General features: G+C 50.2%; 2 protein-coding genes across 4 annotated transcripts; one reads left to right on the top strand and one right to left on the bottom strand.

The window, feature by feature from the left end:
- The first annotated feature begins 3,598 nt into the window (after positions 1-3,598).
- TPPP2 (tubulin polymerization promoting protein family member 2) lies at positions 3,599-5,598 on the top strand. 3 transcript variants are annotated; one of them, XM_073894913.1, is made up of 4 exons: positions 3,599-3,699; positions 3,905-4,149; positions 4,399-4,552; positions 5,316-5,598. In XM_073894913.1, exons 2-4 carry the CDS (start codon positions 3,977-3,979, stop codon positions 5,502-5,504), a joined length of 516 nt encoding a protein of 171 aa, XP_073751014.1. In that variant the 5' UTR covers positions 3,599-3,699; positions 3,905-3,976; the 3' UTR covers positions 5,505-5,598. The 3 variants fall into 3 exon arrangements, with proteins under 3 accessions (XP_073751014.1, XP_025726193.2, XP_073751015.1); XM_025870408.2 differs by having other exon boundaries at positions 3,603-3,699; positions 3,936-4,149; XM_073894914.1 differs by having other exon boundaries at positions 3,626-3,683; positions 3,936-4,149.
- Positions 5,599-6,312: 714 nt separating this feature from the next.
- Positions 6,313-12,903, bottom strand: RNASE13 (ribonuclease A family member 13 (inactive)). The gene is made up of 5 exons (XM_073894915.1): positions 12,741-12,903; positions 11,769-12,027; positions 10,832-11,041; positions 8,027-9,053; positions 6,313-7,744 (listed from the first exon to the last, which is right to left on the bottom strand). Exon 5 carries the CDS (start codon positions 7,734-7,736, stop codon positions 7,275-7,277), a length of 462 nt encoding a protein of 153 aa, XP_073751016.1. The 5' UTR covers positions 7,737-7,744; positions 8,027-9,053; positions 10,832-11,041; positions 11,769-12,027; positions 12,741-12,903; the 3' UTR covers positions 6,313-7,274.
- Between the last annotated feature and the right edge of the window lie 177 nt (positions 12,904-13,080).

A 13,080-nucleotide genomic window follows, 5' to 3' on the forward strand; every position in this document is an offset into this window, starting at 1 on the left:
CGGGGGCTGGGCGGCAGGCCAGTTGGGAACAATGGCCAATGGAACTGGAGCTGCCAACGGCAACACCAGCACAGACTGCCCCCCCAAGACCCCCAAATTGCCCTCCCCCCTCCTGCCTGAGAACCACCCCCCACCACCACCCTCACCACCCACAACCCCCTCCCATCCAAGGGACATCAATGCCCCTTTCATCCCCACTTGGCAGGGTCTATTGGAAAGAAGGAGGGGCCGAGAGGGAGGAGGTGACCCAGAGTAGGAGAACTGGTCAGCATTAAACCTGGCTTTCAACAACCTCACATCTAAGGGACCCCCGTACCTTCTCCCAATTTGGAGCACCGAAGTTTTCCTCTGTTCCCTTCCCCCACTCTCTTCATAACTGTTTCCCTCAGAAACTGGCCCAGAAGCTGGGCACCCTGGCAGCTTGCCTAGTCCCCTCTCCCCTCTGGAGGCCAGTTTAACACTCTCTTGGACAAGGAAAAGCCTGCCGACAGGCTTCCACCTAGGATCATAGATGAAGCTGTCTAGGACAGGAGAGAGAGCTCACTGGCCCTCCTGGAGCTGGGGAAGGAAGAACGCCCAGAGCAAGAGCTTCTGCCTTGCCTGCCTGCGGCAGTCTCTGATGTGTCTAAAGTAGTCTTACTTGGAGTGGGGGAGGGAGGGACCTGGAGGTTCCAGCATCTAAATTCGTCTCTGGGTCAGGATGACTCAGGGGGAACCTGATAAGGGGCCTAAGCAGGGGCGTGTGGCGGGCAGGAGGTGGGAAATTTCCACTGGGATCTGTTTGCTTCTGCGGCCTAGGGGTCTCAGCCTCCCAGAGGCAGAAATGAGGCAGAAGCCCTAAGGTAGGGTTCTTCTCCGTCAGGGAGGTCCCAGCGCAGCCCAGCTATAAGTGACCCAACCAGGGTAATCTCTAACTTCTTTCCCTTGGGCCAGAAGCGGCTTCAAACTATACCTTCAATGAAGCGACAGTCTTAAGTACCCACTGTGTGCAAGCCACTGTATGCATGCAATTCGAAGAAGTGTGACGGGTAGTCCTACCCTCTCTAGAAGCTTGTGGTGGAGTAGGTGGGAGAAGTAATAAATATAGAAAAAGTTAAGAAAAATGATGCTTATACAAGATTGGGCAATAAATTCTACGGCAATCATTTCGCACCCTTCTCACGTGGGAGATCAGAGATCTCCATTCCCACTTCATGGTTTTAGTATCTTCTGATGGAGACAAACCATGAATTCAGCAATACTTTTAAATGGGTTTGTAGAGAATTCTTTTTTTTTTTAAGATTTTATTTTTAAGTAATCTCTACACCCAACCTGCAGCTCAAACTTAAACCCCAAGATCAAGAGCCACATACTCTACTGACCAAGCCAGCTAGGCACCCCAGTTTGTATAGAATTCTGATCATGATAACACCTATGTATATACTTACCGTGTGCAAAGCATATCATTTATTTAGTTGATGATCAGTGTTCTGTGTACATATAGATTCCAGGGGCCCTTGTAATAATTCAGAAATCCTCTCCCAGGAGACTACAGCCTACAGAGTAGGAACCATTATCTTGGTTTAATTCAGAGGAGGAAAAGGGTTTTGTTTCTACAGTGTACCACCCTATGAGGAGTACAACCACAGTGTATTTGAGTGGGAGAGAGGAACATTCTATCCAGGAAGAAAGAGAGCATGAGGGAAAGTTTGAGGGCAGAAATACACAAGTTACTTTGAAGAATTTAATATTAGCTACTATGTGCAAGGTACTTCCTATGTGTTATCCCGCAATACTATTATTGTCCTCACAGTACAGGTGAGGGACTCAAGGAAGCTCAGAGATTTCTTAGAAGCTTTAGTCACTTGCCCAAGGCCAACCAACTAGTGCTGTAAATAACAAATCCAGGACTCAAATCCCCACCCAGATTCATTCCTCTCCAAGGCTATGCTCTTGCCACTATGAGGTAGCCTATCGAGCCATATGGTTCCAGATGAAGAATAACACTGATGAGAGGTGGGTGTTGTTTGGTAAAAGCGTGGGCCTAGTGTGACTGTTCTTGAATGACAGGCAACGAGTCTTGGTACTGAAGATCCTTAGAGCATTCTTGAGCAGGATTTTTTTTTTTTTACATTTTTATAAAGGTTTTTATTTATTTGACAGAGAGAGAGAGCACAAGTAGGCAGAGAGGCAGGTAGAGGGAGAGGGAGAAGCAGGCTCTCCTCTGAGCAGGGAGCCCAACATGGGGCTCAATCCCAGGACCCCATGGGATCATGACCTGGGCCAAAGGCAGCTGCTCAACCGACTGAGCCACCCAGGCACCCCTTGAGCAGGATTAATGGATAAAAAATAGTTTTGTGAAAATTAATCTGATGGGTGGGTGATAAAGATGGATTATGGGGGGGAGCATTCCATTTAGGAGAGAGATTCTTTCATTTGTTCTTTCTTTTAGAGATTTATTTATTTTAGGGGCAGGGGAGGGACAGAGGGAGAGAGAATCTTCAGCAGACTCCCCACAGAATGAGGGGTCCGATGACAGGCAGGCTGAATCCCACAGCCCCGAGATCAGGACCAGATCTGATATCGAAAGTCAGACACTCAAATCAAGTGACTGAGCTATCCAGGTGCCCCTAGGAGAGAGATCGTTTAGAAGCCAGAAAAATCAACTAGATAAGAGATGACGAGGACTTGACTAAGTGTGCGAGCAATAGGAATGGAAAGAAAGGGTTTGTTAGGGTGCCTGGGTGGCTCAGATGGTTAAGCGTCTGCCTTCGGCTCAGGTCATGATCCCAGGGTCCTGGGATCGAGTCCCGCATCGGGCTCCCTGCTCCTTGGGAGCCTGCTTCTCCCACTGCCTCTCTCTCTCTCTCTCTCTGTCTCTCATGAATAAATAAATAAAATCTTTAAAAAAAAAAAAAAAAAGAAAGGGTTTGTTAGACAAGGAAGTGACATTCATAGGAATTGGTGACTGATTAGAAGGGAAGGGGAGGGAAGTCACCAACCTAGTTGCTCTGTTTTAGAATCCCTGAAGTCCATCCATCTATATGGCTTCTGACCAGAGAACAGGCAAAGAGAAACCCCTGAGGAACATCCCTGACCAGCACAGAAACTTACCTGGAAACTTTTCAGAGTCTGAGACTCACCCTCACCCTGACCTCGCTCACCTTGACCCACCCAGATCTGTTATACTCCAAGGCCTGTGCTCTTTCCATGTTGGGCCCAACATTGGAAACCATTTAAAGTTCTCACTGAGGTTGGTCTGCCAAAGCCACTGGGATTCTCCACGTCAGTCAGTATCTTGGGCTTGAGACTAAAAAGGAGGGCACTGTTGGGCTGATGCCAGCCTGTTCTCATTAACCCCTTCCCTGGGCTCTTTGGGGGCAGAGCTTTGGGGCAGGGCTTTTTGGGGCAGAGCATAAACCGATTTGACCAGGACCCAGAAGACTGGAATGATGAGGGAGAGCTTGATCAACTGGAGAGATCAGAAGGTTGGCAACTTGCTCAATGTAGCATGCAAAGTGGGGAAGTGAACGGACCCCACTCCCAAGACTAGGGTTGTAGCTGGGGCTGGAGGTGATGTCACATAAACACTGCTGAGGTCATAGAAGCTTCCCTCTCCTCCCCTGTTTCCCTATTGCCACACAGTCTCTCTGCTCAGCCGGCTCCCACATACCTGCACACACACAAACAAAGGCTGGGGAAGGGTCAGACACCATTCGGGTACTCTTAGGGGCACAAAAGTGGTGGGGAAGTGGGTGCTAGTGTGATTATTCAGTCTGTAGGATCCACACTAGTACCCCAATGCTGGAAACAGTAGGTGGGATGGGAGTGAGGGGGGAAAGGAAAGAGAGGGACAGGGAAGAGGGGCTTTGTTCCTATTACTGACCCGGATTTTATCTTAACTCCCATCCTTATTACTCCTCAGTCCTCCCGTCCCCTCCTCCTTCACCCCCAAGTCTCCCCGCCCCCCGCTGTCCTCCCCCACCTCCAGTTGATCATGGCATCAGAAGCAGGGAAAACTTTCCAGCGGTTTGCGGTCTTTGGAGAATCATCAAGCAGTGGCAGTGAAATGAACAACAAAAACTTCTCCAAGCTATGCAAAGACTGTGGCATCATGGATGGCAAGACAGTCACCTCCACTGATGTGGACATCGTATTCAGCAAAGTCAAGTAAGGGACCAGAGATGGGAGGTAGGGATGGTGAGTAGAACCAACAAGGCAGTGGGACATGGAAGGGTACATGGAGCAGAATATGCGTAATGGGTCTACTGAGCACCTGCTGGGTCCTTGGCCCTGTGCTATCACCTGTCCTCAGGACACTCAGTGTCAAGAGGCCAAATCCGAGTAAGGGGAAGGTTGGACCTTGGAAGGTGATGAGTTCATGTTCCAGAGTTTTTGGATTTCTGTCCGGCTGACCAGGGCCAAGAATGCCCGAACCATCACATTTCAACAGTTCCAGGAGGCAATGAAGGAACTGAGCCAGAAACGATTCAAGGACAAGAACCCAGATGAAGCTCTGGAGAACGTTTATAAACTCATGGAAGGCAAGGATCCAGCTACCACTGGTGTTACCGTGAGTGACATGCTTCATCCCTCACCCTTGACCCAACTTCCTTAGATCCCTGCTGCTCCTGTCTCCCCTCCCACCTTCCACTGTCCCTCACCTCTGCCATTAGTAATACTGTAGGGAGACAAGGCAGAAAGCCTCCGGTGCCCTGTTGGTATTGGAACAGACTTTAGAGATCACGTAGTAATTTCAGAGATGAGGAACTTGTGGCCCAGAGAGGGGTCCACATCTATTTTAATAGTAAAATTTAGACTTATTCCCAAGTGTCCAGATGGCTTTGCGGGGGAACGCTGAGTGCAGAAGACTTGGTACCCCTGATCCCCACTCCTCTTCCTGATCTTCTGTAAGGTGTAATCTCTGACCTCCTGCCTTTCACCTTCCGTCTGTTCCCTATTTGTCCCCTCTCTATTTTAAGTTCCCTCTACTCTAGGTTTCAAATAGGGCCCTCCCAGTAGGAGGGACCTTGCCTATTGGGTCTGGGGTTGAAGTCCTCTGGCTGCAGCCTGGTCACAATAACTCCCTTGGAAATAGAAAAATCCACACACACCCCCATGCATTCCCATATACCAAACTCTTCCACTCTCAGGAGTGGATGGCTCTTGCCACAGTTCCCGCCCATGGCTGCATCTGGGCCCTAGAGAAAGCAGCCCCATGCCAATGGTAGAACAGAGCATAGGGTACTAGCAGAATCAGAGGCCATCTTTAGAGAAGGGGTGTGACAGCGAAGGGGAAGGGAGAGGGATCAGACCCATCCTCCTCTGGCTTGCAGAAAGCAACGACAGTGGGTGGGGTGAGCCGGCTGACGGACACCAGCAAGTACACAGGCACGCACAAGGAGCGCTTTGACGAGAGTGGCAAGGGCAAAGGCATCGCAGGACGGGAAGAGACGACTGACAACTCAGGCTATGTGAGTGGCTACAAGGGTGCTGGCACCTATGACAAGAAGAGCAGCAAATAAGAAGTAGCCTCAACAACTAGGGTCAATTAGTCCTCAGCCTGGCATCTTAAACACCAGGGAGCATAGGGAACAATAAACATCTGTGTGTACAGCAGCCAATGAGCCCTGTCTTCCATCAGGATGAGGGATAGATGGGCCCACCGGTGCAGAGAGAAGAGAGAGCCCGAGGAGTCAGGGTTTCCAGTTCTGCACCCTTTCTCTACTTAGCCTCATGCCTCCCAGCCAAAAGTTAGCATTCCCTTCAACAACTGGTTCTAAGAACAGAGCTGAGGAATATATTTGGGGGTAAGAGACAAACCAGATGCGGAGGCGGAAGTATGTGCTCCTTTGCATTCATACGTTACTGGTATCCACCATCCTTATCTCTCAGAGGAGAGTAGCAGTTCCTGATTTGACATAGTATGACCCAGACACCACCAACTAGACGCTTCCCTGTCCCTCTACCTTCCTCATCTGTGGTAGCCCAGGTTTTGTTGGAGAAATAGAAACCAGCTAGAATGGGCCAAGGACTTACTCGGCTTGACTCCTGTTATGAGTTTATGCTCAAGCTGGGGGAGGGGGGAGAGAATCCATTTTTAATATCCAGCCCAGAGCTGAGTTTTACCCCACCCCACCTCCATCGCGGTACACATGGAACAGAAGATCCCACTCACTGCTAAGGGTTGCCCAGGAAGACAGCCAAAGATGGGTGGCCTCCAGGGCTCCAAGAGAAGGAGTTCTGGTGCGCTGAGAAAAAAGGAATGAACTGAGAACTGATTCGGATGTGTTTTTATATTTTTATTTTGAAATGACTATAGAGTCACAGGAAGATGCAAAAATAGTACAGAGAGGTCCCACATACCCTTCACCCCAGTTTCACCCAGTGGTTATATCTTACATCACTCAGATGTGGTTTTAAAACCTTCCATGACTACAGCCAGGCTCACCTCATCCCTGTCCTGTCAGCAGGAGATCTTGGAGTTTGGGGGGTGTCAGGAGGAGCTTTGGGAAGGAAAAGGATGCAGTAATCTTGGAGGGAACAGGTCAGAGAAGGTAACTTGAAACTCCAGTGAGCCACGATGAGGAGGATGGAAGAAAAAAGGGTCAGAGAAAGGAAGACAGGGTGACTACAGGAGGTTGGGAATGTCAGGGAGCGACTACCCTGGGCTCTGTGGTAGAGAAGAAAGGAAAGAACAGGTGATGTGGAGAGAAGGTCTGTGATTTCATAGAGAGGAGCAGATTGGGACCTGAGGGGGTTTCTGGAGAAGTGAGGCTAGAATGAGTCTAAGGGTCCCAGGGAGGTCCCTGTAGCTAAAGTTACCTTCTGTGTAGGCGAGTGAGTGGAGAGTCCTAAGGGAGATGGGGAAGGCTGAGAAGAGAAGCGTGGTGGGGATGGGGAGTTGAGACGTGGAACTGGGTGCCGGTTGCCATGGTGTGAGCTGAGGCTCTGGGCCTCCATCCAGGAATCAGGATCTGGCCCAGTGGATGGACAGTCACTGCCAACTGGACACAGTCAGCTTCTTGGGTGGGTAAGACTGTCTGTGGGAGAGGGAGGATGGTAGGGGAAGAAAGGAGGTAAACAAGTTGGAAAGAGGCTACAAGGCAGTATGACTTTGCATGGTGACTGAAGCTCGAGACATTTGTCCTACCTCTCTGGTCTCTTGGGAGGGGATCCTGCCTGCCTTTGAAGTCAGGGAGGAAGCCTTATACCAGGGATCAGAGGTTTGGGAGTAGGGACAGGCTGGTGTGTGGTGGCAGTAGGGGGCAGTTCAGAATGAAAGCCTGCCTTTCCTAGTAGAGGCCGATGATACCTATCGGTTCAGCATCATGCTTTCCAGAGCAGAGCAGGTAGAGCCTTTGGTTGGTTAGGGTGTCATTGTAGTGGCAGCTCGTGGGCGGCTGTCTAGAGGCCAGAGAGCAGATCGTGACAGGGAAGGAGTCCTCTGTGAGTGTACAGTATTCATTGTAATTCTCACAGAAGCTATCGCTGTACTTGCAGAACTTCTTGATCTCTCTCCAGGGGGCATGCACCATATAATGGATTTGGGGGCAATACCAGCTCTGTTTTCTGCCCCGCACATAGGCCATGAGACCATTACAATAGCCCTGGAAACCCTTTGGGTAGCTAACCCGGGGATAGTCGATGTGTAATAGGCGGAAGTTCTTGATGGCAATCTGCACCTTGATGTCCACAACCAGAGTTGGCCCTATAACAAGCTGGAGAAACAGGAGCCGGGCCACAGCTGGTGCCATTCTTCCTGCTGGTAGAGTTAAGTGGTTGGAGGCAGAGGTGGGTCTAGAGTGGCTGCCTGCCCCTTCCCAGAGCCTCCAGCATTCCCCCAGCCTTCCCCATGGGCCTTCCCCTATACCCTAAGAGCTGGACTCTACTTCAGAGATAATCTAACCCAGGTCCTCATGTCCCAGAGAGAGGAGACACTTGCCCAAAGTCACTCAGCTGGCCGGCCACCTTCAGCCACTCCCCCCACTCCTTTGGTCCACCCGGAGGTCTCAGCTTCACCCGGTCTGTGAACTGTAACACTTACAGAATAAGAGGTCCAACTGGTTCTTGGGTGAGCGACTCTTCCCGATTATCCCCAGCTCTGGTCAACCTTTCTGGTAAAAAATGCAAAGGGGACAGAAGGAACGGGCTGAACTACGACTGACTGACTGCTCTGGAGAAAGGACGGGGGCTGGAAGACGAGCGGGGCAGGAGCAGGGGCAGGAATTCTTCCCGCCAAGGCCAAAGACGGCCCAAAGGTGAGAAGAGGCTAGAGAGCTCTCTGGACAAAGACCAGTCTGGGAGGAGGGAGCGTCCCCTGAGTTTGAGGAGCCGCTGTGCTGAGGGGGTTGGATGGGTGGGAGGAGAGAGACGTTGCTGTCTGGTCTCCTCCTTTCTGCTGTCATCAGAACACTTAGTTCCAGCTCCTTGCCAGGAGGCTCGAAGTTCTTAGGTTTTCTTTGATGTTTTCTCTGGCCCGTAGGCCGTGCTCCTGTGGAAAGGTGAGAAGGAAAGTACTGTCATGTTTCTGAGGGACAAAGTGCTGCTTATTCCTGACCCTCAGAGAACAGAGGGTCGGCTGCTCACCCCACTCGCCCCGGAGGCCACACGCGCACACACACAAGGGCCTCCCACTGAGTGCTGGGTCGAGAACCAGAGACCTCAACGTGGAGCCCCGCAGTCCCCATCATCACCTCCACACCGGTCCCAATCACACTATCAGCTGACTCCCTCACCTCCGACCTCAGGCCCTATCAGAGTCTGAGCACTCCCGGAAACCTACGCACGCTGACCCTGAAGCCTCCAGCTTGTCAGGTGGGATTAGACAGCACAGCCTGGACATGAGGAAGGGTGGGCCCTGTGAGCCCAGAGGATCAGATTCTTACTGTAGTTTGCCATGTGGGGAAAGGGCCGGACTCCTAACTCTCTTCGTCAACACCTGCCGCTTCATGAGAACTAGACAGCCTGCCAGCCGCAGCCCTTGACCTCCACAGGCCTCACGGCCTGGCCTCCCTGCAGGGTGTTGTCCGGGTGGTGGGCTTCCTCATAGGACAGCCTACTCCATCCATGTCCTGGAGAGTGGGAGCCAGGAGTCAGAACACAGAGCCCCAAGTGTTCTAAGGCCAATGTGTAGTCTGGGGGTGGTGCAGAGTACTGGAGGCATTGGGGGTACTGGCGTGGCTCTTCCTGCCGGTATGAACTGGAGTCCAACACTGAACCCATCCTCCCCACAACTTGCTTCTCCTCCCATGTTGTCTGTCTCCCGTTTCCTCAGTTACCTATGCAAGAAATCTGTGATCCTAGGCCCTCCCCGCTCCCTAACCCCACCATGGGGAGGCAGTGGCTGCAAGGTGGTTAAGAGCAAGGCTTTTGAGTCAAATAGACCAGAAATCCTGGCTGAATCCTGGCCCTGCTGTTTACAGGCTGTGTATCACCAATCTAAGTTTGCTAAAAACACCCTAAGTTGCGATTTCTTCATCTAGTAATGGGGGTAATCTTTTATACCTCATGGCACTATTAGAATTCATTACGATGTATATCAAGAGCTTTTAGCCCAGTGCCTGGCACCTGGTGAGTACTTAATATGAGCATGAGTCCATTAGTCACACAGCCCTGACACCTAAGACTGTTCCTGAAACTGTCCCTTCCATCCCTGTCTCTTCCCCTGCTCAGGCTCTCCCCTCTCTGGGACACCACATGCTCTCCAACTCCAGTAAGGCTCTACACCTCGTAGGTGTAGCCTTTCCATGACCTGACCCCCGCCATGTCTCCAACTGCATCTCCATCCATCCCTGTTTCCCCCTTTGTGCGACCCTCCACCTCTTCATCCTGGCTCTTGCCACCTCCTTTACCCAGGATGTTGTTCCTCACCTCCTTCCACTCTTACCCCCATCACCTCCACTGAGCTAGCGCATGTGAAGTCTCAACCCGAAAATCCTGTTTAAGAAGGCTCTGCTTGGAAGACCACCCCCAGGGAAGTGTGCACAGCCAAGCAAGTGAAGGTGAAGCCCACACAGGCCAGTGGCTCATCTGTATCCTTCAGGCTGGGTCTGTAGGCCAACACTGAGTGGGAGACTTGCAGGGTGGTGCCTAAGCCTGGCTGACTCAAGTGTTGGTTTTGAGGAAGTCTGCTGTTGTCCCCACCTCAAAGCATGCCTCTTCCCTATTTGCTCAAGGCTGCAGCTTCCCTGAGAAGAGGTAGGGGCTTTTCACGAAAGGCTCCTGGTCTTCCTCTTCCTTCATTCGATGCCCACCTACCACCCCTCTACTCTGCACACACAGTTACAAAAATGAAACAGCGCTTCACAGAGGAAAGAGTTCAGGACTTGATTTCAGATAACCTACTGAATTTCTGCTTGCTCGTCTATAAAATGGGATGAATACCTTCCTCACCTCATGAGGCTGCAAGAAGAAAGTGAGATGGTCAGCATGAACGTGAATTTCAACCATCCCACGGTGTATAAACAACGTGTAACTAGATTTGATCTCCTGGGTTCTACACTAACTCACTTTTTTCCCCAACTCAACATCGGCAAAGCCTCTTTTATTCCCCAGATGATCCATGTGACCTCCCCCATCCCCGCTGTGCCAACGTGGAGGCCCCTCTGACACCTGACTTAAAATTCATCTTCATGAAGCTTTCTATTATTAGCCATGCCTTGTGTCGATTACCTTAAAAAAATTTTTTTTAATTTATTTTTTTAAAGTTGTTAAATACTGTCAGAAAAGCACTATGACAAATGTTGGGGGCAATATAAAGGTAAATAAAACAGCTCCAGCCCAGATTACATGTATAATTCAGCAAGAAAGACACACGTATAAGCATGTTACAAAGGCCTGAGCCCAGGACCAGGAAAGGTGCTGAGTGTGCGATGGGCCTTCAGGTTCCAGACTGCAATTCTAGTGGCCCGGTCTTTAAAATCCTGGCTTCAAGGTGCTGATCCACAGCATTGCTGCTTCCACGCTGACATCCTTGTCATGGTTTCATCTGCTCCCAAGGCCTGAGATTTGTGGAATTCATTGCCTCATTACACTGGGCTTTACATACATGAGAATTACCCTAGAGATGAAGAAACTAAGTTTGAGAGAGAGTAGTTTGCTCAAGGTCATATGTCTAATTTAGTAGTTCTCAACAGGGGCAGGGGCAGGCAATTTGGTCATGTCTGGGGACAGTTTTGGTTGTCACAACTGGGAGGGGCTGCTGGCATCTAGTGGGTAGAGGCCCAGGATGCCATTAACCATCCGACATTGCACAAGACAGCTCCCACAACAAAGAATTATCTAGACCAAATGTAAACAGTGCTGAGGTTGAGAAACTCTGGTCTGGGGCACCTGGCTGGCTCAGTCAGAAGAGCATGCAACTCTTGATCTCAGGGTCTTGAGTTCAAGATCCACACTGGGTGCAGAGATTACTAAAAAAAAATAAGTACACTTAAAAAAAGAAAAGAAAAGAAAAGAAACCCTGGTCTAATGAGTGAATCAAATTTCCTAGCAAAGGCAGAATTACTTATGCCTTATATATTGAAAAGGGCTGGCAAATCTCCAGAACTTAGAAATATTTGTGTTAGATCTTGCTTTGAGTAGTGATGGTTTTTCTACCAGCAAGAAGAGCACTGACTGTTCACCACTGAAACTTTTGTTTTTCCTGTAAGGGCGACACTCTGCCTGTAGTCCTCTACACATTCTCTCCCTCCTTTCCTCCCAGAACAAGTGGCTAGCGTAGCAGGTGCAGGGGTGATTCCCTGTGATTGAGGGGAACCCCAAGATTTTGCCCAGAGTGAGCTTACCACAATCTCAGTGGGGTCACTTCTTTGCCCTATCCAACCCAAATTGATCTAACCAGCATAGCATGTCATGGGCAGTTCCTGGGTTGTCCTTGAACACAAAGGATTGCTTCATGCAGCTCAACCTTCTTGTCATGACTTCACCTCAACCCAGGGTTGAAGTCCGGGAGCTGTATTGTCAGTTCCTCCATTTGCTAACCAGTGCTGAGGTTGCTGCTCGTCCCACCTGGGACTCAGATCATTCAGGGGCGCAATGAATAACCTAGAAGTTGAATCAGTTAAGAATCATTTATATGCAAAGCCCTAAGCTATCCCTGTGAGAAGTAGGAAAAAGTATAATATAGGTGGTCCTTGTCTTCTGAAGATCGATAGTGTAAGTTGGAGGAAAATGATAAATACATATGAAGAAACAACCAACGATTCAAGGCAGAAAATTGTACGTCTTGAAGACAGAACTGTAGGAATTTAGAGATGGAGAGGATCCCTCTGAATTGGGGGGCATTGGAGCAAATTTTCTGTGTGAGGGGCAGGTCACCCTGGGACCTTGGGTTGGATCTCAAGGAACAGTTAAGAGATGAGTAGAGATAAAGAGGATTATGAAAGATGTGTTTAAGAAAATGAAGAAAACCACCTTGGCTAGAATTGAGGCGCTTCAGTGGCAGAACTTGACTATCAGGCCAAGGAATCTGAATTTTATTCTGTAGCTAACGGGGGAGCTGATAATGGCTTCTGAGGTAGAATGACCTAATGAGGCCTCTCAACCCCAGAGCAGGTCCCCCCCTCCTACATCCTGGCTTGTCTAAAGGCATTGGTTTGGGAGCCAAGGATTCCAACCTTCTGTCCGTGCTGCCTCCTCCAGACCCACAGCTGTTCCAGGAAAGGTCATGAGAATTCAAAGACCCAGAGCAAGTCCCACGTCTGACCCCAACTTGCTGTTTGTTTCACTTTCCCCGTCTACAAAAATGAGCCCATTACCTTTATTTATCCTAGGAGTAACAAAGTTAGGATAACAGAATTTGGATCTGCTCCTGCCTGGAGGGAAACTCTCATGGGCTTTCCATCGGTATCCAGAGGCTGTGTGGAACTCCGGAAGAGAGAGAGGCTGGCCTCTGAAGGGTGGGCACCAATCCAGGCCCAGCCCTCCTCTCAGCCAGCTCCACTCACCCCCTCTCAGTGCAGGCCAGAGGAAGCAACAGCTGTTGTCCTGTGGGGAAGACAGGCAGAGGTCCACCTGGCACTGCTGGGATTTTCACAACGCCCGCCCCAGTGACTTTAAACACACACGCACACGCACATGCATGGTAGTGGCCTGGCA

Source organism: Callorhinus ursinus, unplaced genomic scaffold, assembly GCF_003265705.2.
Source record: "Callorhinus ursinus isolate GAN/ISIS: 27379988/994484 unplaced genomic scaffold, GSC_fseal_2.0 scaffold8, whole genome shotgun sequence".
In the NCBI taxonomy this organism is placed as follows: Eukaryota; Metazoa; Chordata; class Mammalia; order Carnivora; family Otariidae; genus Callorhinus; species Callorhinus ursinus.